The sequence below is a fragment of the Varanus komodoensis genome, unplaced genomic scaffold (genome assembly GCF_004798865.1).
Source record: "Varanus komodoensis strain SLA01 unplaced genomic scaffold, ASM479886v1 scaffold1, whole genome shotgun sequence".
Taxonomy (NCBI): domain Eukaryota; kingdom Metazoa; phylum Chordata; class Lepidosauria; order Squamata; family Varanidae; genus Varanus; species Varanus komodoensis.
Window position 1 is genome coordinate 78437493 of NW_025335268.1, and position 27920 is coordinate 78465412.

General features: G+C 40.2%; 1 protein-coding gene across 2 annotated transcripts; it reads right to left on the reverse strand.

Moving 5' to 3' along the window:
• PRPS2 (phosphoribosyl pyrophosphate synthetase 2) lies at positions 1 to 27211 on the reverse strand. Of its 2 annotated transcripts, XM_044432174.1 has the most exons (8): positions 26936 to 27211; positions 13516 to 13699; positions 10793 to 10807; positions 8405 to 8503; positions 6712 to 6836; positions 4696 to 4869; positions 3654 to 3813; positions 1 to 2464 (listed from the first exon to the last, which is right to left on the reverse strand). In XM_044432174.1, exons 1-8 carry the CDS (start codon positions 27055 to 27057, stop codon positions 2372 to 2374), a joined length of 972 nt encoding a protein of 323 aa, XP_044288109.1. In that variant the 5' UTR covers positions 27058 to 27211; the 3' UTR covers positions 1 to 2371. The 2 variants fall into 2 exon arrangements, with proteins under 2 accessions (XP_044288109.1, XP_044288116.1); XM_044432181.1 differs by lacking the exon at positions 10793 to 10807 and having other exon boundaries at positions 26936 to 27209.
• Between the last annotated feature and the right edge of the window lie 709 nt (positions 27212 to 27920).

A 27920-nucleotide genomic window follows, 5' to 3' on the forward strand; every position in this document is an offset into this window, starting at 1 on the left:
TAAAGATAATGCTGTTTTAAGGTTTATTGAGAAACTTTAAAACAATAATAAGCATCTTTCCTGATGTCATTTTAAATGGAAACCTGATATATAGCTTATCTTAATGGAAAGTTTTCAGTTGGTCTGGCTTTGGCAGTATGGTGGTTAAAAAGGCAGACTGAAGAAACAACACAAAGATTAAGGAATACTTTACCAAAAGTATTTCTTTTGGAATGCTGAATGACAAATATTACTACGACTATGAATTTAAAGCATATGAGTTTTTGTAAGCAGATATTTAGACTGAAAATGCTTTTTGGTTTAAATAGTATGTTCTTTAAAGGTTTTCTCTTATTGTATACACTAATAGTCATACAGTTGATGATGAATATCTGTACATGAAAATTCCATGCAGATTTTAATCTCTGTAGGTTTTGATTATGAAATGAGTACTAAATGTTTAAAATAGTTTTGAAGTGCTATCCTGTATGCAACTTACATCTAAAATCACCTTGTTGCCAGCAATTTCATTTACGTGGATTTCACTTTCTTTTGTGAAAATACCAGGTTAGGCAGCTGTCTTGTCAAATATTGAACAATTTGTTTTTAAAAATTGTTGACTATTCAAAATAGATTCAAAAATATAAAGATTGCATCAGTTCTCCTCCAGATGGAGTTGATAAGAATACAAATGGTCCTGAGGAAATTTTGGTTTAAAAAAAGGGAAGTTGGAACTTTATACCAGGAAAATGCAGCAAGAGGTTTTGGGGGCTTCTGGGTAAAAAGCTCAGGGTAGAATAGAAGAAAAGACCATGTTAATATCTTTTAATAACCAAACTTTTCTAATGAATAGGCACCATTAAGAAATAGAGTAAAATATTATGAAGGTTTAAGATCAGTTCCTTCTATAACACGTGCTTAAGCAGAAAATAATGTAGATGTATAGGGAGACATCCTGTGCTACCTTCACAGTCCTGAGGCTGCTGTGGCATGCTTGCCCATGTGGCTCGGGCAGTGTCGGAAGCCGAAGGCCCATGGAAGGTCTGCACACCCATGGAAGGTCTGCACACCACACAACTCTGCACACCCATGTTGCCCAGGTTCCTTAGTGGTGAAGAGAGGAGCTGTCCCAGCATGGCTCCAAGCAATGAAAGACAGTGTGGCCTGGTGGTTAGAGTAGTGGACTGGGATATGTAAGATCTGGGTTCTTGTCCCCACTCAGCCAAGTCCCCACTCACTCAGTTAACTGGGTGACTTCAGGCCAGGCACTGCCTCTCAGCCTGGCTTAACTCATGGAGTTGCTCCTGTGAGGATAAAATGGAGAGGAGGAGAACCCTATATGCCATGCTAGGCTCCTTGCAAGAGGAAGGAAGACAGGGCATTAATGTAATGTGAACAGATGCCCTAGATGTAAAGCAAACAGAATGAATATTTTAATCTGACAAGACTAAAACTGGGACTTGCAAAGCAGGTGTTATAGATATTAAGGAAGCATAAACTGTCATGCAGTTTAACTCAGGTGGCATGCAACAAATACTACTAGTATGGGGCGGGGTTGAGGGAGGGGAATATGAAAGAATTGCATATGCTTAATCCTAAGAAAACTAAGGTACAAACCTGTGTTATGTTTAGACAGGAAAAGTTATATAACTACCAGTATTCCCCAACCACTGTGGCTGGCTGGGAAACACTGCAAGTTGCAGGACTTTCTATTCTGTCTAATATGCAAGGTTGTGCCTTAAGTCACTTACAAAACACAAATGATTCTACATTTAGCTGAGCCACAGTTTCAGACATTTCAGCCATAATCCAGGCCTCTGTGAAGCACTTTGTGGTGGATCCCAGGTTCTGGATACTTAGAACAAGCATTTGCGGTGCATGCTCCTTGGATGAAAGAAGGCAGTTTATTCCAGGGTAACTTACAGGAGGGGTAAAAAAATTCACCCCACCACAAAACATCTTTTAGCTTAATGGAGACACTGATTTCTTCGAAGGAGACACAACATTTATCTAACTCTTTAAATAAATGTGAATGTAAGTGAATGTAAAGTTCTGTTCTAAATGAGACTCCTTCATTCTTGGCAAGTTATGTACAAACCCTTAGCTAACTCTGGCCTTGGAAAAATATTATTGCCTCATAATTTTTCATATAATATTCGCTCATCTTAACAACTCACTGGCAAATATTATAGTTTCTGTTTTACAGACCAAAAAGAATTTATAAAAAGTTGCATCTAAAAAAATTACATTGTCCATTTTAGCTACGGTCCATGGTAGAATAAGAAATGTGCATATCGCCAATCTGCAGTTTTTATAGACATTCATTATTTTACAATTGGGTGGGCATTGTTTGGTGTAATGTGGAACACAGCACTTCAAAACTGATCTGAAGTTATAACGGGACATGGCTGAACAGGTAGGACACTGATTCCCCATTGTGTGTTCTTCGGATTGCCTCGGCCAGAATCATAGAAATATCTATAACCTAGAAGACATGAAAAGGCAGTAGTTTATTAACCATGCATACCAAGGTATGTCTTGTTCAAAACTTTTGTTGCGCAAGAGGCTGAGCAAGCTGTTCTAGAAAATCTTGTAGCCATGCAAAACCCTTTTAACTTTCATGTGTCTCATGCAGGGAGGTGTGAAAGAGCCATTCTGGGAGACACCTTTCCATCCAATCCATTCTTAAAGAGGATAAACTGTCTAAAATGGTTGGAGGCCAAAACAGGGCATTCATGCACTGATCTAGTTCTAACCACAAGGTGGCATTGAAAATCTATTTTCCAAATGCTATCTCCCAAGTCCTATTATTTCACTGCCCTATGCTAATTTTGTATAGTAATTTACCACCTCTTCCTTTAAGTGTTCAAGCATCTGGTTAGCAGAAACCTCTGTCTAGATCCCTAGCATATTTACTATCCCCCTTTGCTTTCTATTCATCATCATCATCATCATCATCATCAATAAAAAGCAAGTTTTATAGCTAAAGGACAAGGACAAGAGAGAATACAACTGCACAATATTATCCAGGCAATATTTCTCAGATAAGGTATTGTACTAGCTTCTTCATTCTGCAGCTGTGCCAGCCACAAGCACCAATATAGGTTTTCTGGAAATGTTGAATTAGGGCATTTCCCAGAATCACCCTGCTTCCTTAATTCATGGTTTGTTGCCTAGCCAAAGTTTGACTGGCAAAAACTGAACAAAGTATGGGCTGGTTTTTCAAGCTGTGAATTGTTTGCCCTCCTCTTTTGCCCACACTGTCCCTGCATCCTAAATGCCACTGTGGTGCTTCAGTAAGGCATGAAGATTTACTGAGGTTTTATTTTACACCCTTGTGTGCCCACTCTGTAGTCTGGAGAAACAACCTAGAGTTCACCAGCAAAAATGCATCATGGGCTCTTCTAGGTCGTCTGCTTTAACAAACTATGGTTTGTTACCTTGGCTACATTCACCCAGAACAACAATCCAGGATTAAACAACACATACTATGGGTTAGCATTCTGTGCAAACCAGACCATTCTCTTTCCTGTACTACTTTAAGATACCACTATGGTACAACAAGCATATGTAACAGAATTTCTCCAAAATTCACTTATTCCTTCAGTCAGCAAAACCCCAATACACTGAAATTCCAATACAAAGCACATCAAGCACATAAGAGAGTACAATACCTGAATCTTGGGACAATGTTTCATTTTTTCTTCCTGTGGGATTGTGTTAGTTACAACGACTGCTTCAAATGCAGCATTATTGATCCGAGAAATAGCTGGGCCAGAGAAGATCCCATGAGTGAGAATGGCATAAACTTTGGTTGCTCCTGCAGTCACTAGCCTATAAAATACACGACAGAGAGAAAGATCGGCAGAGTGTGAGATAGCAAAAAGGATTGCATCCAAGCTACTATCAGAACAGCATGTCAGGATAATAAAAAGGGTGTCCAGGGGCTTCAGCAGATAACTAGCCTTCCAGCCACTCAGATGGAATAGTTTGGAGGTCCACACATCCTTTGGAGTTCCTAAAGGCAGGCTAGATGAAGTTTCCCATGCATCTGTTTCATGCCATGTATACTCAAGCAAACAGCATTAATGAAGCAGTTCAGAAATGAAAACCTTACAGATGCATTTTTTGCTGCTTTCTATAATGGAGCCAATAGAATGCAATTGAGACACTTGCTTTAACGAAAGCCATTTCCACATTGGCCATTTCAAGGCTCATGTGCTGAATCATAATGTAAGAGGAGTCTTCAAAAAGTTTCCACACTTTTGTATTTTATAAATATATTGTACATATGTTACTGATGGCATTAACAAGTTGGTATGACGCTGGGAAAAATGCATCGCAAAAGAAGATGACTATGTAGAAAAGTGATGTAATTTATTTTTGAAATTCTTAATAAGTAGAGTTTTAAAAAGTGTAGAAACTTTTTGAAAAACCCTCATACAATGAGCCTTCACAGCTGTAAAGTGAAGCAGATAAAATGGCAAACAGACAAGATTTAATTTTGAAGCAAACCTGTGCTCCCTCCCACAAAAAAGAGTGAGTACCTTACAGATACACACGTTCCTAGGTGAAGTTTTGTGCTTGAAGGACTGCTTCAATTGCCCTAAACTAAAATGCAGCCCATTTCCCTATATGAGGAATCTCTGCTACCTGATTTGCCTTGTTTGGGTCATCATACCCACCCCATCAAAAACATATGACTGCTTTACTCACTTGTCTGCTGCATGGCATATTGTGCCACAGGTGTCTGCCATATCGTCCACCAGAATTGCAACACGACCAGTCACATCTCCAACCAAGACCATCCGATCCACCTCATTGGCTTTCTTCCTTTCTTTGTGAATCAGAGCAAAGTCAACGTTCAGTCTGTCAGCAATTGAAGTGACCCTATATAATAAAGAAACAAGAAGATAATAAGCCTTTCAAACAAGCAACTTGCATGATATTTTATACAGAATTAGTAATTAGATTAAACAATAGTGGAGATAAGTCAAAGGCCTTATTTTACTTTTCATAGGACTTGAAATTCAATGCTGGCCACCCACACTATTAAAAAAGGTTTTTAAAAACATGAGTCCGAATTTTTGTAAACTCTTGATCAGCATCTAAATGTAGCTGTACTTGATTATATTGGCCATTTTGATTTGCTATAATCTTGTAACTTTCCAGCACACGAATCATATGGTGAGCAGCTCTCACCTGTCAATCTGCTGCTGTTTGGATGCTTTTCCAGCAGCTATAGCATTTAAAGCAGAGCTTGAGGATGGTGACAACCAAATCCAGCACCTGCATAACCAGACTCCATGTACAACTGGAAACGCACAATCTCACATCAGCACCAGATCTCTTCTAGGACTGCTAGGCATAACCACGTGATCCAGCCAAGCCCTGCGACAAGCCTGTGGAAGGTTACTGTGTGACAGGGCCCCTGACTACAAAGTTATCTGCAGTTATCGTTGTATTCTGGTAATGTATAAATTGGGCATATATTCCAGTCACACTATCAACTGAAGTATTCGTATCTGAATGCTAGATGCTTCTGTGAAATGTTGAATTGTGGTGGACTGCATAGAATGTTGTACAGAATGTTGGAGTAATACACCACAATGAATGTTGTCTGTTTCTAGCTAGAAAATCCACAACACACATAAACTGTTCAAATTCCACATATCAGTCCTGTAAAATGTTGTACAAATGTGATATGTAATTTTTACATTTTCAAACGAAGACAGTTCTATTCAATAACTTCTAAATTATCTTTTAAAATATATTGACATTATCTTAATTTACTAATTTTCACCTGTAAATTATGATTATAAGTAATTTCTTGAAAAATAAAAGCTACAAAGGGTGACCTCTAGTGGTTCATTGTAATATGGTATTTGAGCAAACTTGAACCACACAACAAAAGGAACTGAACATCATAGATGAATTCTAGCCCTCATTAAAACTTTTACTTAATGTTATAAAGATTGCTCAACTATGGGTTTTGAATTTTCTTATGAAAATGAGGGACTCTGGGCCAGGTTTCAGGTTCCACAGACTTGTGAACAACTTGGGGCTATGATGCCTGAGAGAGCGCCTTCTCTCTCTGCCTTGTCCCTGAAGGCACTGCAGGACATTCTCTTGGTGGTTCCACCTGCACCTATAGCCTAACTGACATTCACCAGGACAAGAGTCTTCAGCGTGGCAGCTCCTCTTGTCAGGCAGGCTCAATCAAAGACAAAAGAAATGCAACAATGGACATCAATGCAGACATGCCCTTCAACAGTCAGATTTAAAAACCTGGCCTGATTACATCCGTACAGAACATAACTTTGTTTGAATCAATATATATCTTATCAACCAAAATAAAGTACATATCTGCAAAAATGTACCATTGCATGAAGAAATACAATTTTCTAACCTAAATTATTTCATAACAACTTATACAGAAATATGCCTCAGTTGAATCCCTTTTGTAGAAGATGGACTGAGACAGTTTTCATACTTTACAGGAGAAGGAAAACTTAAGACAACTTCAGAGGAAAAAAGAAGAGCAATGACTGAACTATAAGAAAGAAGCAGTGTGCAGGGGCAAGTCTTTCCACTTTTTTTAAATAAAAGACTGAAGAGAGATATAATATGCATACAATTCTTGTTTCCTGTCACTTAGGCCAATAGCAAGCACTAAAAGAGATTCCACTCTGGAAATGAATAGTGCTAGACTAGCTAAAAGTTGTTTTCTACCTTTTAGCTCCACCTGCATCAGGTGAAACAATGACACAGTTTCTCCAGTCCACAATGTTTTCTTTGATCCACTGCAACACAGCTGGTTCTGCATACAGGTTGTCCACTGGAATATCAAAGAAGCCCTGGAGATTGCAAGGAGAAAAATAATCATATATGAAATAATACAAACAGTGTTTTTCACTAAGTCTCTGTAGAGCATTTACAAGCAGAAGGTCAGACAGAAGCACATGAAAAAACAGAACTTCCTACCAGAGCCACTGCTTAATTTCAGTGACATTTAAAAAGCAAAAGCAAGGCAAGTCTTGAAAACATCAGCAATGAACGTGAACAAGTATGTGAAACCTTTGTTTATAATAACGGTTGTGATACAGTGTGTAATTTGCTGTGCCCTTACCATTTTAGAAACAGAAATGAGACACAGGGTACCCTAGCCCTATTTCAATAAGCATTTCATTGGAAAGGTTGAAAAGAGCTTAAAAAGTAGGAAAACCCTCACTGACATTCACTGCTGAAGTACAGTCCAGTCCAGCCCGAGTCTAGAAGGCATCACAAGGTGGTGGGATGCATATGTTTAGTTAGAAGGGAAGTTGCTTACCCAGGATGTGTTGGCTTTCATGAGTTTATTTGAATAAATTGTTCCCTAATATCTATCAGGGGCCTCGTTGCTGCCTCTCATATCCTGCTGCACACTGAAAATAGCCTTCAATATGTTGGCATGATGCTGCCATCTTGGATATCCCTGCATTAGGTGACTCAGACCACGTCAGCTATGAACTCCAAGCTGATGGTCCCCATGGGGGCAAAAACAGATGTCTTATTTGGCCTGGACAACACAAGACGGTTGTCTCTGACTCATGGCCAATGCCCTGAGGCTTCATATGAGCTTAGGAGGTAGCAGAAATCTTTGCTACAAATGCTTCAGTCTGCAATTTAAGAAGAGAGCACTGCTGCAATAGAGCTTACGATGTGTAAAGAAGCCCCAACATGATTCCCCAATGAAATCACTGCAGTTGGCTTCAATTTTACCAGGAAAACAAATGCCACATTCAGATTACCATAATAAACTGCACAGGGCTACCATTTAAGACAGCTTGGAAACTCCAGACAGTGTTGGAGCCAGACTGTTACCAGAGGCCAGCAGGGTCACACTGGATCATACCATGATATACATCAATTCCTCTGGCCGCCAGTTTGTTTCTGAGTTCAATTCAGGTTGCTGGCTTTAGCTTTCAAAGCTTTTAAACAGGCTGGGGCCAAGATTATGAGCTTGCTTGAGAACTTCACTCAGCTTCTGTTGCCCTTGTTATCACCCGCTTGATGATGGACACTTTGCTGGCAGTGATGAAGGACAGGGTCTTGCCTGCTGCGGAACCCAGATTATAGCACCAACTCGTCAAAGAGGTGCATCTGACTCATAATACCTGTTCTGCAGTTAGTATTGTACCATTGATCTTTAAGAACAACCCCCACACACTCCCGAGAACATCTGAATAGTCTGTTTACAATGTCTGTCACCTTATTGTTTTACTGAATATTATATCGTTTTCTTGCAAGGTTTTCATGGATTGGCCTTGGCTTGGAAGGCAGGATATGCATATTAATAAAAATGAAACAATGAAAAATCTTTTCATGGCAGTGAATACATAGAAAGTGAGTTCCTGTACATAAAGTAAAAAGGCTGCATAGTTACCTGTATCTGGGAAGCATGCAAATCCATGGTGATGATGTGATCTGCCCCAGCGACTGACAGCATATTGGCCACAAGTTTTGCAGAAATGGGAGCACGGCTCTAAATGGAACAAAACATGGATTTCATGCACTTTGAAAAGTAGCTGTAATATTGTTCAGTTTCAAACAATATGGAGAGACCAGGTCCTCCATGGTCAGTATAAGAATGTTGCACTGTATTCTCAGCTAACAGGTGCATGACAACCAGCCTTTCCCTTTACTATACACTCAGAGGGGGTCTCAGAAGTCAATTTATTCCCCTTCTCGCCTCACTTTCCTGTTTTTCTTTTTCAAATGTCACTTGGTATTCTATGGCTAAGCATGCTCAGTCCTCACTGGGCTGACTCTGCGGGTGGGAAGAGGGATTGGGTTTTGTTTTAAACCCTTCTTCTTGCTTCTCAGTGGCTCCTTTTATCTCCACTTCTTTTACCACAGAAGGACCGAATTCGCAGCCACCACAGCAGTGCCTACAAGAGTCAGGTGAAGGATAAAGGTCAGGTAGCTGAAGGGGGAAGAGCAGATAAGAGTCTGAAGAGAGGAGTGAGGCTTGGGAAGGAAGTAAAAAGGGAGAAGAAAGCAGGCACACAAAACACCAGAAAGAAGCGAAAAGGTGCTTGTGGAGACTGAAGCACAACCGTGATAGGAACCCACTATTCAGCTAGCAACAACTAAAGGACAAGCGTTGTGGTTCATCATCTATCTGGGGATCATTTACTTATTAATTAACAGCTTTGATATGAAAAATGAGTACTGATCTTAGTCATTACGTTTAGAAGCAAGAGGCCATCTGCCTGCTTTATTTGTAACTAAGAATTGTGTGTACTTCCCAGTCTACCTGGCATTGCTGATACACATTCATTTTGGTATAGTTTGTGTAGGCATCCTATAAATCTCACAGTGGCTTGATTCTCACAGCTCATATTCAAGGAAGTGAGTGAAACATAACAGTGAAGCAGACCCCTGTTAAGTTTTAATTTCCTGGGCTATAGTTCAGTTTTAAAAAGTGAAGAATTTCATTTTGACAGTAACCATGACAGTCAAAGATGAGCAGAAATAGTTCCATCAGCAGCTATGAAGCTGCAGAAAGGTCACATTTAAGAGTATGTATGGCAAAATAGTTCTTTGAGCTAATCCACTACGCAGCCCCAATAAAGGGAAGGCTACAATATTATTACAGCAGATACATGTAAATTTCTTTTTTGACTTTCATTAGGAATGAGGTGAGATTAGTCGTTAACACTTTCTGCCAGCCAATCTCTCTCCATTCAGGGCCACTTAGTATATGGGCCTGTTTTAGCATTTAAAGTTACATTTCCAGAAAGTTACCAAACACTAGTGTAAGATATACTTGGGAGATTAAATTGTTGAAACCCGGAACTTTAAGCACTTAATACAAACATAGCACACATTTTCCATATTACAATTTGCTTTAGATAAGGAGCCTTCAGGAGAAGTTTAGAAAATTTACTGCATAAGGCAGACCAATGCAACAGTGAGAACTCTTCTGATCCAGTAAGCCAGTTAATGAAACAATAAAAATTATCCTTTGTTTAGATTTTGTAACAAACTCTGGAAAGCAGTGAACTGTCCAACTTAAAAACCTCTAAAATCAATCACACTTTGAACCCTTAAGAATTCACATCCATTATTTAGAATATGTAAGTATTTAACTAGACATTTTTTCTCTACTAGCATTAATTACTAGCCATTAATTACAATTCTGTTATATAGCATGAGCAACACATCTTTTTAGGATAACATTTAAAATGTAGGGGAAAAAATTCCTCCTTTCCAAGCATACCACCAAAACTCACACAATCTTTGGGCTTGTCCAGGTGAATTTGACTACCACATTTTTTAACTTGTACTTTTGCATATGCTATGTATACAATATGATCTTGATCTTCAGGCTTAACCAATGAGGTACTAAGCTTTATCCCTCAAAACTAGTGATTATTTTTATTTCTTTAATAATGCTGTCTGCATATGTGATGAATATACTACATACACAAGCAAAATATATTGACAGCTTATTAAATTTAAAGCTCTCCTAATTTGGCAGAGTTACATATATTCAATGGATACTCTTACCTAAGTTTCTGTTTATATTGGAAAAGATCTGATACCAATTTAAATATGAACTTTGTCATGTTGGCAAAGAATAACAGTGTATCTGAAATGGCAAAAACTCCAGGCTCTTTTAAAAGGCCTGTGGACAAAAGAAGTATTCGTTGTCCAAATAAAGTTAATATTACACAGTGGAACTGAAGCTGAGATCAAAATGGGTCAGCTCAGATGCTAATATTCCATAGTACATTTTAGATCAAGAGAGCTACAAGACACCACTTACCCATCTACCTTGGTCCTATATAGAAAAACACAACAAAAACAAATTAATGAAATGTGCAATTCCTTTTCTGATCTGCAAGAATAGGATAATTGATAAAAAACCAATTAAGCCAAATCTCCACTGACTTAATGTACAATGAAAAAATAGTAATGGAAACAACACATGTTTAAGGATTAAATAATAAAAATTGAAATTTATTGACTTATTAGAAGCATAAGCATATAGCATAAGTTTTCAAGAACTCAAGAGTAGAGTGCATTCAGAATATTCTAACTAATTCCAATATTTTCAGTAAAGAAACTATGTAAGTCAGAAATGGGATTTTAAGAACATCTTAATTTGAAAAAAATACTTCTAAGAATAAAAGGCATATTGTCAATATATTGCCTTAGTAGCATAAAAACATTTTAAGTGGAAATAATTTTTAAATTTGGTCCTTTATTATTTATTTATTTTATTTATTTATTAAAACATTTTTATGCCGCCCCATTCGCCGAAGCCTCGGGGCGGCTTACAACAATAAATTAAAATAAAATATTCTAATAAATATATTAGAATCTGAATAAAATAAAACAATCCTAAAAATAACAGTGAAGGCTCCTTGCATAACTTAGGAGAAAAAAAAATATCTACATGGTTTTATATTAAGGCATTGGATTTCAGACAAGTTCAGTAAATTTTGTAATAGTAATACTACTGGGAATGTAATTTGTCATGATATTATTGTCTGTGTAATTGAAGGACTTGTACTTTGCCAGATATTTATTTAAAAACATAGGCTATTATGATATATTACTACCGACTTGGTTGCCTAAGCACTACTTTTCTGAGACTGCTAGGACTTAACTAGTTTAACACAAAAAATGTGGTAGCCAAACACTGCACAGCAAGCATGCTCATAATTAAATAATGCATTACTAAAGTATGGCAATCAGCACAATTAACAGAATTGAATGACATAATTAAATTGAGACAGGAGACACAGCACAGTGAAATCTGGTAGAAGTTGGCATCCTTTTACTGTTTTTTTCCCCAGAAGCAAAAATGTACTTTGACATGGATCTGTGCGATTGTTTTTCAATATTCTTACACGGGAAAACTGAAACACAATATCTTGTAAAGATAAATATGCTTATTCTGTTCTATGTTATATCTGCATAAAAAGAATCATGCACATATACACTTAACATTGGGATTTTTCTGCTGCACTTGTGTTATTTATTACCTGCTCAGCTTGTCTTAATTAATCACCTTGTCTTGCCTGAAGGAGCAATCTATGCTTATGTTCCTTGGCCGGCAGTTACTGCCGTGGTGCTTAGCCAGGACTACAGCCTGCATGCTTCCCTCTAATGGCAGAGATGCATGCAGTATGCCATCCATGGTGAAATGAGTTGGACAACTCTATGGACAACTGGAGAAGCAGGGATCAATTTAACACTCCAATATTATTCAAGTGACTGAGATGCAGTTCCTTTGCTACCGATGCAGCACAGCAGTCCCCAAACTTTTTCAGCCATGGAACCTTTCTGAAGACATTTTTCCCCCGGGAACCCTAACTCTAGCCTTGATTTTTACTAGGCATTGTGAACCTGCAATGTTCTTCCTTCTTTCATCTGCTCCTATTGCCTGAGTGCTTTACATAACATAGTAGGTTTGGAAATAAAGAGGAACTATTTCAAATATAATGAATGGATGAAGCAATTATGTGGCAATAGTCCAAATGAATTCTTTTGATTAATCCCAGCACTATGCAATAGAGACCTAGAGACCAAATGATGTGATGCCGTTCCTTGTTTGCTGCTTGGACTCCAACTGACAATCAAATGGTTGGCCTCACATGGTTTCATTTTAAAATCCATTTTAAATTTGATTTTTGAGATTTTTCATGGAACCTCTATGAGGCTTTTGCAGAACTTTAGGGTTCCACGGAACACAGTTTGGGAACTGCTGATGTAGCACAGCTGTGAATAAGACAACAGCCCAGACAAGAACCAAGTCCTGATTAAGATCACACAAACTGGTTTCCAGATGGCATCATTTGACAGCAGTTTTGTTACACTGGTTGCACTAGCAACACATAGACTGAGCCTATAAGTTGAAGGATGCAGTGCCAGGGAGCACTGGTGAACACAAGATGGCTTTGGGCAGCTTTGGTTTAGACAGACTGGATCCTCAGCAACTTCAAATGGTTTCTTGGTGTCTTTTAAAAACAGTTTTCATTGCTCACATACTTTAAATTTAGAATGTCTACACAGCCAATCAAAACAATTAAGTCAATGTTATTCCATAGTTCTATTTAGATAGAATATAATCTATTCACATAAAGTGTTCTTTTAAAAAAATGTAGCTACAATATAACAGCAAGAGTAGATCTATAAACCCAGCAATTTTTGTTTGGCAATAACTCTTTTGAGTTAAGATCGACCTTCTTGGTATGCAGAAGTAAGTTTCTGTACTTAATTTAACAACAACAGAACTCTTCCATTCTATTATCTAAAGGCTCAGGTTGGGTGGGAAGGCAGTATTAGGGATGTAGCTATATTCATATAGGCACCAATTAGCACTTGCAAGCAAGTGTTAATTATTTCTACTTTCAACTGAGAATTTTTAGGAGTGCCACTTCAACAGTTTGTTCACAACAGTTAAAACTCATTGCATAATCTGGCAAATGCAGAAGCATTTGTTTTTACATAATCTTCAGAAAGTGACCAACCCTAACCTACCTTATCTTTCTTATCCTGCCTAGCATAAGGAAAACATGGGATCACAGCAGTGACACGGGAGGAGGATGCGATCTTGCAAGCGTTGATCATGATGAGAAGTTCCATCAAGTTGTCATTTATTTCTCCACAACCACTCTGGATGATATACACATCTTCCCCTCTGACGCTTTCACCAATCTCTACACTGAAGGACAGAGACATAACAATGTATGATTAGGTGTACTAAATTGGTAGAGCAGACAGTAAAGACTTATATGCTGCCATAATAACTATGAAGCACTTTGAATTTTCACTTCGCTCTCTTCAGAGCTGTATCAAATACTCCAAAAGCAAAGAAAATACCTTCCTATGCAAGGCGGTATGCTAAAAATCACTGTCAACTGGTAGGAACATAAGGAGAGGCTCCAGAAGTATTATAGCCTAATCAAAGAAATAGATCTTCCTGTGTTGATGGGATAAATGCCCATTTTCAGGAAACACAATTATTTTATATCAGTGTTCTAATCGGTATACCATAATCTTACCTAATTCCACATAAAAAGAACATAGTTCAACAATAGAGTATCCAATGAATCAAAAGTGAATTGACCCATGACAAATACTTGATATTGATCATTAAGGATACAATCCTGCAGGAAGCCTTTGATCTTGGATGTTTTGGAGTATCCAGTCACTGCTGAGTTGCAGGAGTGAAGGCAGCCATTCAGACAAAAATATGGGTGGATTCTATTGGAGGTTTGGAGGTTTTCTTTATAGTCCTTCATAATTACATTTGCTCCAATCCTGGCCTGCTGATTTTCTGACATCATAGTTAGTGAACCAAGCAAACCTATGACTGCCTAGCTTCTGACTAGTCACCCTAGAATTGTTCTGTTAGTTCCTTCACCATGCTCTGAGGAAAGGCTTTGGCAGAACTTGTTGCAAATGTTCCTGGTTTGCAGATAACAATAAAACCATGCCACACTTTATAAAAATCAGATATTTTGGTTTTGCCTTTAGTCTGTCCACAAAGAAAATAAACACTTAGAGTACATAAAGCACACAGAAAAAGATAATAGCTTAATCAGTGTTCATTGTAATGATGCACCCTAGAAGGTTTGGTAATAATCCTGACTTACAAGCATAGGGACCTCCACTTTGCTATATATAAAAATATTTCAAGAAACACAAGGCCTAAATGATTCCTATGTAGTACAGGTTATTCATATTTAAAATATGTCTTAAACGTGAACTGTAAAGTGTGAGGTTTTCAGGAAAACTTAGTACAAAGCCCAAAGAATACAGCATTAGCCACTTTAGGCACCTTTCACAAATTATGTTATTGTGAAACAAATATGGGTTTGTCATGATTAAAAAAAAAAACACTCAACAGTGAACTGCAGCAGATTGTCAATGTACCAGTAAGATAAACTCATTTATCACATTCACAGTTCTTGTTTTGTTTGGTTGTTTTTTCCTGGGGTTTTTTTTCTGGTAGACACACAAAAATGTTGCAAATTGCCCTGACTTAAAAGTAAACTGGCAGAATGAATAAGCCACAATTCAACCAAGTTAAGGGCACAAATTATGCTGATTTCAAGATGATGTTTTAAATACATACTTTCCTCTTAAATGGAACTTGGGCTTGAACATGCCAAGAGTTTGAATAAGTTCAACAGTTACTGAAATTCACTTTATTCCAGATGTATCAAGGACAAAATTACTAATTAACTATTAGGGTTGCCCCATTTCCCAAGTTCAAACTCTTCTGCAGTGACGCTACAGATAAAAGGGCAATCAAACCAGAACCTCTTGCAGTAGAACATCTCTGTTTGTTTTATGCAATTTATCAAATTCAGAGGCTTGGAACTTTCAGTTCAAGTTCTCAGTTAAAATGAGCTGAAATCAGCAGATAACACAAGAAATGACGTTAAACACAACAAGAACATACAGTGCAGCTTTAAAAGTCCCAGTTTTGCTTTTATGTTTACACCATTTTATGATGCTTTTAAAAACGCCATACCTTGATTATTAAAAATAAAGATTCCCCCCCCCACACACACACACAATAAAGGAAGCCATATTACAACCCTAATGGGGTCAAACCTAGCTGCCACTCTTTCAGCTAGACTATTTGTCTGCCAATGCTTTTTTATTATAACCCATTGACTGCAAGTATGGTTCATGTGAGAGAAAGGAGAAAATGCTTTTCAGTTGTATTGACATTCTAGTTAATAGATCCATTTTAATTTGATTTACATGTACAGAAAATCCAACAACTAATGCAAACACCTCTCTCTCTGTAACGCAGATTGAACACTATATGCTGTGATGTAAAATTAGTAGAATTCATATTTTCTGAAAGGGCAGAAGTTCTTAAACATTATAATACAATTTAGGCACAACTTGCACTCATCAACCTCTTTTAACCTCACAGAGATTCCTTCCTTCCTTCCTTCCTTCCTTCCTTCCTTCCTTCCTTCCTTCAATTTTTGGCCCACCCATTAGCCACAAGGCTCCCTCCCATCTTTGACAAATGGGATAGAGCATCATTCTCTACAAACAAAGCTGCCAGTTCTTTCCCATAACATTAGAACCTGGGGGTTACACAGTGGTTAAGTTCAGCAGAGACAAGGGGACGGTGACTTCTGTTCAGTTGTTGCTCAAAGCAATTTTCTGGCTTTGGAATTCTTAAATTATATGCCTATTGCTTCAGGCTCTGGATGATAGAGTGCACAAAGCAAACAACAACGGAAAAACAAAAAGTAATCAAACAAACAAAATAAAGTAGAGTCCAGCAAAAGACATCTGACCCCTCCTGTTCTAGCTTGCTCCAGATGCTAGGCGATAACTGCTGCTGCTTTTTGATGGTGTTAGGCTGCAGATAAGCAATTGCTCTGCTCCAAACAAAAGGAACTGAACACAGGCACTTCCTAGGCTGGAAAGGTCCATCACAAACAGAGCCAAAGTCTCTCTGTAAAAGCACCAATATATTAGTGCAAAGGGAAATGGAAAAGGAAGGGTAGAGTCTTTCCTTCTTTTTATTTGGGACCATCAGTTCTCATATTTACCATAGTAAATTAATGTTATAATTCAGGGATGAAGACAATGCAAAATGAAATGGCTCCTTAAACTTAGTAAAGTAGCAAAACCAACAAGACACTGTTTTGCACTCTCTGTTAGACTGATCAGATTACACAGAGAGATACTTGCTGGTGTTGGCCTTTGTGTCCATCCTGCTCTTTAAGACTGTGAACATAACACACCAGACAGCTTGCTGAGCTATATGGTGTAAAAGAAAACTCCACCATCATCACTGTTTGTTTTTCTTTCTTAAGTATAAAAAATGTCTGATGCCTCTGAAACACATATAGCTTTCAGGAATCCAATGCATTCAACATGTATATCTGTGTATCTAAAATGAATCTTGCATCTTTTCCGCGGAAGAGAGTTCTACACAGAAAACAGCTTTTCACATATCCCAACCATTATCTGCCTATGTTGGAACGCATAATCACACCATGAGATTTTAGGGTAAGGACAGTATATGGGAGGAGAGAGCCTTGATGTACCCAACACCCAGGCCATTTAGGACCTTAGAGGCAATAATAACCAGGCACAATCTGCATGTTATCAGTGCAACCACCGTAGATGTTAAAACAACGTAGGGGCAAGGTGAAGCATCATATAATATCATAGGACAGTCTCTCCCAACCTGGCATCCTGCAGATGTTTTGGATTACAGTGTCCATCAGCCCCAGACAATGTGGCCATGGGAAAGAAGTTTTCTGATATTTTTAGTCCAAGATAAAGGGAAAGCTGCCATAGGCCAAAGTGTGCAACAGAAAGTTCCCCATTATCACTTGAAACTGACCTTGAAAAAGGACCAAAGTCATAATAAAACTGTGTTCCAAAATCCATCCCAGCCAGGCAGTCGGCAGACAGCAGGCTCAGAAGCTGCTCAGAGGCCCAGAAGAAACAACAGAGATGTACTACTCTGTCCAACTCCTGATGTAGATTGTCAACCAAGGTGACAAAAGCAGGCCAGAAGCCAGCTCAAAATGCGTCTAAATAATCAAATTTCATCTTAGGCCCTCTAAACACTCCACTGTAGTAATATCTAAAATCCATATTACATACAGAAGACATAACTTATAAAGTCATATTTTGAGGAACAAAACTTAACTCGAAGAACTACTTAACATTTGTGTTAGATACATAGCAATACTGCTACATACATCTTGAAAGCAGGTGGTGGCAGTTTGTTACTGATTAAATGCTGATATATGCTTAGATTGTATCTTTCGAGAAAATTCCCAGGGCAGCTACCAGTTCAAATACACAGATTTAAATACAAAATGTATAAAATGTAAAATACAATGACCATAAATCCATAAAAACATGAGAACTGCCTAAAACCCCGCATCACAGACCAAACTGATTAAAGTTGAGCAATGGGATATAACAGTGCGATTCTGTGTATGTCTGCTCCGCTGCAAGTTTAACTGCCCTTAATAGCACCTACTCCCATGTAAGTGTGTCTAGCACTGCATTCTTAAAGGGGCTAAGAGATTATGGAGGACTTTGGCATCAAAAAGAGCATTAAGGAGAATCTCAGGTGAGCCTTTCTGGGGCCACTCTAGCAGTTATTGCATGCATTTTGAAAATATTGCCAGACTCCCAGCTGCTGCCCCAGGAACTCTTTCATCTCTGCCTCCCAATATCTTTAACAGCCTGCCAATGCCAGAACCTGTCTGGAAGCACAACTGACTGCTCTTCTATTACTAATGATAAGGGCAAAATTTTGCTGCAGAAAACATCCATTTCATAAGTTCATTAGTAACAATGAGCGCGTGCCAATTGCCAACTCACTATTAAGCAAGCTGGGCAGTTTTAAAGTTGTAGTTTATCCTTCTCAGGTGATTGTTCCTAGTAAATATGAGAAACAGTTGAGTCATTGGAATAGATGTATGAAACTGAACTAGTAAGGAGTGAGAGCAGAATTGGGGTGCAGATTAGGGGAGCTCTGGATAAGAGTGATCACTCCATCCTTTGTTTTGAGATCAGAGGAATGGGGATGAGTGGCAGATAGAGTATTAGAAGCTGGGACTTCATGAGGACCAACTTTGGTCAGTTGAAGGTCCGACTGGGGAAAGTCTCCTGGGAGTGGGTACGGGAAGGCAAGGCAGTCGAGGCGGGGTGGATGGTGCAAAAAAGGCAGGTCTTGGAGGTGCAAGCCTTGATGATACCGCTAGTTAGCAAGGTGGGGAGGTGAAGAAGAGAGCTGCCATGGATGAGAACAGTAGTGGTAAGAGGCATTAGGCACAAGAGGAACCTCCATAGGAAATGGGCACTGGGGCAAGTAGACAAAAAGGCATATCTGGAAGAGGCTCGTTGCAGAAGTATTCTTCGCAAGGTTAAGGCTGATTATGAGCTGCGACTTGCAAAGAATCTCAGAAACAACAAAAAAGGGCTTCTATCAACATGTAAATAGCAAGAGGCTGGGGATTTAGGGGCACAGATTAGAATCAGCACCTAGAAGTCAAGGAGCTCCTCAGGGCACTGGACATTACAAAGGTGCCAGGCCCTGACAGGTTACACCTGCGGGTACTTAGGGAGTTGGCAGGGGTACTCTCACATCTGTGGCCTCCAGTTTTGAGGCCTCATGGGGAACGGATGAGGTTCCAGAGGAATGGAACGTGGTATCAGTGGTCCCAATCTTCAAAAAGGGTAGTACAGGGGACATGGGGAATTACAGGCTAGTTAGCCTTACATCCATTCTGGAAAAGACAATGGAAAGGCTCATAATATGAAATGCTCTGGAAACCCTAAATAGGGAAAGGAGGTTGGCAGCCATGCAACATGGCTTCTGCAAAAACAGGTCCTGCAAAACAAACCTTGTGGTATTCTACAACAAGGTTTCAAGGTGGCTAGACGGAGGGGATGCAGTTGATGTTGTTTACCTGGATTTCAGCAAGGCCTTTGACAAGGTGCCATATGATAACCTGGTTGAGAAATTGAGGAGTTTTGGGTTAGGGTTAGGCGCTTGTGAAAAGGATCTTGGGCTGCTGGTCAACCACAGGCTAAGCATGAGTCAGTGTGACCTGGCAGAGGGCGAACACTACCCTTGCATGCACAGCCAGAAGTGTGGTTTCTAGATTGAGAGAGGTATTACTGCCACCCTATACAACTCTGGTGGGCCTGCAGCTGGAGTGTTTTGTACAATTCTGGGCTCCTCATTACAAGAGGAGATATAGCAAGGTTAGAATTGCTGCAGCGAAGGGCCACAAGGATGCTGCTGGTTTGCAGGGTAAGCCACATGAGGAGAGACTGAGGAAACTGGGTCTTTTCAAGTCTTGGGAAGAGGAGACTCAGAGGGTCTGTTAGCAACATATAGGTATGTGAGGGGGTATTGCACAGAGGTGGGTTGTGACCTTTTTCCCTCTGCAGTGGAGGGCAGGATGCGTTCCAATGGAGCAAAGTTCAGGGAACCAAGATTCAAGGTGGATGCCAGAAGTACTTCCTGATGGTTAGGACCCCTAGGGCATGGAATGGGCTTCCATGAGCGGTGGTTGAAGCCCCATTGGTGAGGATGTTTAAGGATAGGCTGGACATGCACATGGTAGGCATGACATGAGCGGAGCGAGGGGTCAGACTAGATGGCCCAGGAGACCCCTTCTGACTTGCTCTGTTTCTGTGTTTCTAATTGCAGGGCCCACAACAACCTCAGTGGAAGAGGGCTAAACTCTGTTGAAATAGAGGAGTGGCTCCCAGAGTATCATGCAGATTTCTTTGGTTTGCTAAGATTATTGGTGCAGCCTTCCCCAAGCTGGCGCTTCTGACTGAAGGATCCTAACCCTGGATGGCACTAGGGTGATGGTCACGTGGAACTACAGTGACCAAGGAAGCAGTGTTTGATGGTTCCTAGCAGCTGTCTGAAATTTTAGGAACACGGTTTCTATTGTAGGAACCAAACAGTCGTTTTTTAAAGAGGGTTTTTAAATTTCTTTTTAGCGATTGGGTTGGGGCAGATGAGGAGAGGGCTTCAATGTGGACCAGCTCCTATTGCTGCAAGACCAAGATCTGATGTTGCACTGGCGGGTATGCATGTGAGTGATGTGTGTGTCTATATATCCTTGTATCCAGCAGACACCTGGTGTGGCCACTGGAGCCAGAAAGGTTGTGCGTACCTGCATTAAACAAAGGATAGTTCAGTTACCATTCAAAGCCATAATATTATAATATCTTTATTAGGACCCATCAGAATTTCACAGACATTGGTTACCATAAGTTAAAACAGCCTTCTACAACCTGGTTTCCCCCAGATGCTTCAGACTACAACTTTATTGATCCCTAATTATTGGCCATGTTGACTGGAGCTGATGGAAGTTGTAGTACTGAACTTCTGAAAGGCATCAGGCTGTGGCTTGCAGAGTTAAAAGATGAGAAAACAATATGCTGGATCCAGATTTAGTCAAACTTAGCATAGACCCATTGACTTCAATATCACTACTGTAAGTATGGCTGAATCTGGAACTAACCCATTGAAAATGGAAAATGCACAGAGAAATTGCTAAAACGATCAGTCTCCCCTTACCTCCACCAATTCTCTTCTCTTCTCCTTGTTAGTGCTGATGTCTGGTTAGTTCACAGAAAGTGTCAAGTTTACATCTGAACAGCCTGCTTTAATGCATAAGTAAAAGTATATGTCGTGAGTGGAAGGCATGTCATGAGTGGAGCCGGCTGGGGGTCAGACTAGATGGTCTGGGAGACCCCTTCTGACTCGCTCTGTTTCTATGTTTCTATGTATAGGTTTTCACAAATAGAAGACAATACATCTTAATTGCTAAATTTTTCTACTGAATTTTATAAAGAATCTAGCATGCACTTTTGCTTTTGTAATTCTGTGCTACTGACATAGGAAATCAAGTAAGATTTTTCAGGGATCCAACCCTAGAGCCTTTAGGACCATGCATGTTCATCATACTACCTGCTTCATATATACTGTTGTAGCACATACCTGCACACAGCCTCTTTGAAAACTGCATGTGTGTTAACTTAAGAGAGCTGGACCTGGCAAGCTATTGACACTGGAACTCATCCCCTAAACTGGTTCAACCAAACAAGGGTTTGTTGACCTCCCGGACAAAGCTTATCAATGTACACAGGCATTTGCCTCAGGACTTATGTGAAAGGGATTGGAATTTCTCTGTGAGAGGATTACCAGTATTTTAATACAGAGCCAATTGGTTAATTGTTCACTTCTATTAATGCGTAATGCTGAATATACACTTGCAAACTCTAGGAACAGTGTTGCAGTAACTGCCAATGCAATCAGCAAGGCCTCTAGAGGTATGAATCCAGATGGTCAATGTCATATTTTGCTAATCATAAAACAGAGCAAATTTTCATTTGCACTCAAAAATATTCATTTTTCAGGCCACAGCCTAGATATGCAAACTTCACGTACATACCTAGGCTTACTAGAATATGTGGACTGCTTCATACTTACATTTAAAGCAGTCTTCATGTAACATTCAAATTTTAGTGCAATGTAGGATATGTGCACCATTTGATGTCCCATCCAGATTCATATGCCAACTACTAAAGCTCAGCTGTAACTACAAACCCTGTGAAGGTATGGCATTAAAACATATGCTTGTTGCCATATAAGGTACACTAAGGTCCAAAGTAATAACCTAGCAGTAAAATTTCATTTCCTGTTAAACAGTAAAGATTTTTCTCTGGACTGTTCAAATACCTGACATTAAATCAGTGATCATAATGATGTGCTTGGATATGAAAAACTAAAGATCATTTAGTAAGCTTCCTATTTGACTAGGTAAGTTACTATCTCTCAGATTAATCCATTACATAGGTTTGTTGGAAGAATTACTTTGTGTACTCTCAGGGAACAGCTGGATGCAAATAAATACTGATGCAGGCCCTTCTTTTAAAAAATAATAATAATTTGATCATTCCCGTAAGTCTAATTCACATGGAAAGGGTTATCAATATTTTATGAACTGATGAAACACAACAAGCATATACAATAGGAACTTGAAGAAAAAGCAGAGAAAACATAAGCATGAAACAATATCTCAAATAACAAATAACAGAGTTTAGAAAAAATAAAGAATGCACTCCTTTAACTGACCAACAACCACAGCTAGGAAAGGTGTAAGATGTTCCTATGAAGTTTGTTTCTGTTAGGTATCCTTTGATCACATCTATCCTTTGCAACAGAGCTCAGAAACATTAAACAGAAAGAGATTGGAAAGTTGCTGTGGCACAACTGGGCAGCATACAAATGTTTTAAATAAATAACACAAAAGAACAACTGGTCCTCTCCGAAGTGCTTGTACTAATCCAAAATGCTTGTACTAACATTTAAAGCCAGAAAAGGCCTGGGAACAGATATCTGAAGGAAGCTTCTTCCCATGTGTACCTACTTGGACCTAAAGATCATCTTCTGAGGTCCTTCTTAGGAACCCCCTCCAAGGGAAGTAAGCAGGGTAGCAACCAGAAGAAGGGTCTTTTTGGTTGTGGCGCCCCATATATGGAATCAGCTCTCCAAAGAGGTATGCCTTATGCCTACTCTTTTCTCCTTCTGGCACCAGGTGAAACCCTTTTTTATTCCCTAGTTAACTGTTAAACTTTAATTTAATATTGTATTTTCTATCATTACTGTGCCTGTATGGCAGTGGTGGCCTTGTTGGATTGTCTTATTGTGCTGGTGTTTTTAATGACAATGGATTTTTAGTGATTTTATTGGTTTTACTGTTTTGTTGTATTTTGTCTGCTTTGTGTATTTGACTTTGTTGAGTGGGATAAAAGTTACTTAATAAACAAACACAATAATAAAATATATTATTTACACAAGCTACCCCTTTGATTCAGAATAATCTACCAAATAAATAGGTAGCACCTATTCATTTGCATGGTATGTCCAACAACAGGGCCACTCACATGTATTAACTGAAGCACACTAACTACTCCTGTTAGACAGTCAGTCAATAATGAGTGACACAACCCATCAGAAAAAAAGAAAAGTAATAAACAGTAACACAGAACAGCCACATGTGTGGACCTTAAAGTGAATGGAAACACAGGAAGGCCATTAAGGCATGTGCACATTAGTTCAAATTATTGCAACTTGAATTATCTCATCTTAGTTTTCACAAACATCATTATAACATTTGAAGCCATTACTCCCAGTGGTGATTTTCTGTTTAAAGAAACAAAAGCAATAAGCTTCTTTTGCTTATACACATGAAGCAGAGGTGATTACGACACCCACACAGTACATGTTCTAAGCCTCAGGCTAGGTCACATGCTGGAAAATTAACGAAGGCAGGAGCAAACAGAACTGTTGCTCTGAAAGGCCATTTGGGATGGCTTAAGGCTGAAATACTAAACGCAGATACGTGAAATCAATGAGCCTTACATGCATTTAAATCAGGAATACAAGAGCCCCCAGCATCCATATTATAGATCCAGAAAATTTGGGACTCTTCAGTGTTAATTAATATTTCTTACATTAGTTCTCTCAGCCTTAGGAAGTATGAAAAACATTTCCAAGCAAAACCAGTTTGGGAGAGAATGATCTCCCAGATTGTCTGAGCAATTCTGAAGGCTGGACTCATCAGCCGAGTTCACTTTCCTTTATAGTCACATGATCATTGGGATTTGTACTTCTCTTTGCACCTCTGACTACTTTGGAAACACACACACACACCCCCCCCCTTAACGAATAAGCAGAATGCCATACCACCATACTGACTGCAAATAAAGCCTTACTCAAGTTTCTAATAATATGCATTAACTATAAAGAGCAGCATTAAATTTTCACAGGATCTGACAGCCCTGGTTGGCTCTGACAGCCCATGGTTTGCCATGGGCTAGCTTGGCACTACTGAGGCATGTCTTAGCATTCAATAACACTGAAAACTTTTAATACAGTGAGAAGGACTAGAGCGTTCATCTTCTAAATATCCTGAAAAGACACACATATGAGGGCTCAGTCACATGATCAGAAGAGAGTATTTTCCTCCTGTAAGTGTCTCATTTTTATTTATTTATTTTTCGATTCCTGCCTTTTTCTACAAAGGGCTCAAGGCAGCTTACATCTCCTCCTCCATCTTATCCTCACAACAACAACCCTGTGAGGTAGGCTGGGCTGAGAGTCTGTGACTGGCCCAATGTCACCCAGTTGGCTCCATGGCCAAGCAGGGACTAGAACCCAGATCACCTGAGTCCCAGTCCCATGCTCTTAACCACTACACCACACTGGCTCTCATGGCAGCACATCCCACCACAGGAAGCTTCCTGAGCCTGTTCCAGAGCCTGAATCATCTTGCCCACCTTTTCAGGATGTCAGTTGGAAGATCAGACCTGCTACCTGATTCCCCCTCCTTTGGGATCAATTAGAGAAGGTATAACTGATTTGTGAAGGCAAATGCCTTGCTGAGAAGAGGCCAACCTTGTTGTCTACGTGCTGTTTTAAAGGGACTGCAGTCCATTTCACTCATATGGTCAATAGCAGAAAAGAGAACCTAAAATCAAGTTTGTCTTCAGTTCTCTTGTGTCCAACTAAAGGCCTTTAGATTGTCTTGCTCCAAAGACAAACTGCCAAAGTTTGACTAAAGCCAACATGGTGAGTCTAAACAGCTGCAAAATGTCCCTTTCCTTCCCTGTGATAATCAGATTGCAAGAAGTATTATAGTTGGAGTTTTAAAGCAAGACAATATTAATGCAGTGTTTTCGAGGCTTCCAGGGCCTTCACAAAAAATAATGTAGGCAAGTACAGCAAGAAAGTTCTGTCAGAAGTTATGTCACAGGTGTCTATGACAGTCTCACAACATAATTTGAAAAAAGCAAGAGATCTGATGGAAGAATTAAATTTCTTCCAGGCATCAAATATTATGGTCTGTGTGCTGGGAAAATGAAAGAGCTCTTTTGCTGAAGGGGTGTTTGCTCCACAATGAAAGATCACGAGCAAAGAGAGCAGAGATGAGGATTAGCTACTTCTAGTTCTAGTTGAAACAGTTAGATGACCTTGCCTTCTGAGAAGCAAATCATAAGCAGATGGTATTCTACTTCACAACGGGACTAGGAGAAACAGGCAAGAGAGAGAGGAACAAAAGAATGAATTTGATGAAATAAACTCTCTACATGGATAACCAAGGTTTGCAGTGTGTTCACTCTGCAGCTTTGGCCAATAACTCTTGTCTTAGGGTTCATAGTCAGGAAAAAAAAGGAAAAAAACCCCATGGATTCAAATTTATCTATAAAATAAACTCTGTGCAGTTTGCATAAGCTGTTCTAGCACCACAGATGAGGCAATTGAAAAGTAGCTGCAGAATTGTACTTGGTGACATCTGACTATCATCGGTACCTTTTAAGTCCACTTCTGCACTGCTCATCAACAGGGTCTCTAGAGGAGAGAACAAGCAGCTCTATGCCTTCAACACATGCGTATAAGCAAAGCAAAGACTGACTTAAGTAGGGGTTCAGGACATGGTAATTACCCAAGGCATCCTTTGAGAGCAATTATGCTAAACCCCACATCATATGCCATGTTTTTAGATATAAATCTAGGATTTGTCTTCTGTTAACACAGAAGTTGCTTCTGTCGAGTTTTCAAAGACCTCCTGAAACACTTTAGCTCACCAGTTCACTTGTACATGTCTTCATCTGGATCCATTTCATGACACATGCACTTAAAGAGATATACATGCACACAGACACACATTTACTATTTAAATCAAATTATTTCTAAAAATACAGCAATAATAAAATGCAGAAAAATCCTACAGCCTTAAAAAGAAATATATAGCCACAGTCTGCAGGTGCCAGGCAGGTCTGCTCCTGAGTAACGTACAGAACAGCTTTCAGACTGCTTGTGGGATCATGTGGGTGGGTGGGTGCCATCCTGTTGTGTGAATAGATGGACCCTTCCTCTGATACAGCCAGGCTCTTCTTAGGTTCTAAACATGCAGAAGAAAATGCCAACAAGCAGCAGTGGGGACAAGACGACTCAACCTATTTTTCTTGGGTTTTCTGAAATGGGGCAGTCTTTTGTTTAACTAACATGCTATGTCAACAATCAAAATGATTATGCTGTAACATGAAGGGAACTTTCCCTTCCCTGCACATGCTCTTTCCACTCATGCTTAGCAGCAAAGTGGGATGGGACCTTTCGTTGCAGTGCAGAGGAAGTTGAAAGTAACATAACTGAAGGCAGCTGTGTACCATTGCCACACTTCCCTTCCTTCCCTTCGCAGGCTTGACAGATCTCTCTCCTACCGCACGTCCTTTGCACGATCCGCGCAACAGACTTTATCGCTTTGCAGGCAGGGGAAACCACGTGAAAATACTGGCAATGCCTTGCGGCGGAGGCATGAAGGCTCCACGTCCCGCTCGCATGCGACCTGCTCACCTGGTCTCCTGGTTACTGAATTTCTTCGTCACGACTTTCCCCAGATCCAGCCCCAGCCGATCGGCCACGCGCTGGGACAGATCCTGGTGGGAGCTGCCGCTGAAGAGCACGATGTTGGGCATGGCGAGGCTGCGGCAAGAGAGACGACGGAGGAGGAAGCCCGGGCCGAGCTGGAGCTGGGGAGAGGGAACCGGGCTGGCGGCAAGAAGGAGGGAAGGAGGATGGGCGCGAGCGAGGAGCGAGCGGACGGACAGGCGCCGCAGGCAGGTCAAATAGCTGCGCTCGCAGCCCCTTCCTGAGGCCCCGCCCCGTCCTTCCAGAAGCGCGCGCTATACGCCCACAGTCTCTCTTTGCCCGCCCCTCTGAGCAAGAGTCGCTGCCTAACAGGGTGAAGGGGAGTTACGTCATCCGCGGGGGTAATTCGGTTTCCATGAGCCAGTGGAGGAGGCGGCGGCAGGCGGCATGGAACCTAGAGGTAGAAAGGGAAGCGGACAAAACTTCCCGAGGAACGAGGCTATCTGGCGTGCAGAAACCGACGCCGCGGGGCAACGTCCCGCGTTATGCTTTGCAGAAACAATACGGGGCTTGGTGGAAATCCGGTATCCGATTGCACTGGGCGTTCGGGAGGAAAGCTTTGAACGGAAGGAGCGCTGCACAAGCTGCATAGCGCGGAATTACTTTAAGCTTTCTATCTCTATGGTGGGGGAGCGTAGGATTGAAAGGCGTTCAATGAGGCAGAGGGCGAGAAGACGAGACGGGAGACGCAGCCGTGGCCGTAAAGAGGCGCCCAAGGAATGGTGGGCTGGTAGAAAGGCGCGAGAAAAATGCATTCCCACGTTACCCAGCTTCCTTTGACTGCATCCATTGAACCGCGGGGTATTTGTCCACAACTGCGTGACTGCAGCGTGTCCTAACACATCTGGAGACTACCGGGTTGGGGAAAGTTACGTAGGATTCCGAGTTGCCATCTCAAACCGTTTGATGG

What these genes read in the sequence shown, in the direction of transcription:
- PRPS2 (XM_044432174.1), bottom strand. Translation starts at nt 27,057, where the DNA reads ATGCCCAACATCGTGCTCTTCAGCGGCAGCTCCCACCAGGATCTGTCC. An exon ending in TGCATGCTTCCCAGATACAG is followed by an intron (nt 6,837 to 8,404) that starts GTAACTATGCAG and finishes TGCAATCTCCAG; the next exon opens with GGCTTCTTTGATATTCCAGT. An exon ending in ATATGCCATGCAGCAGACAA is followed by an intron (nt 3,814 to 4,695) that starts GTGAGTAAAGCA and finishes TGTATTTTATAG; the next exon opens with GCTAGTGACTGCAGGAGCAA.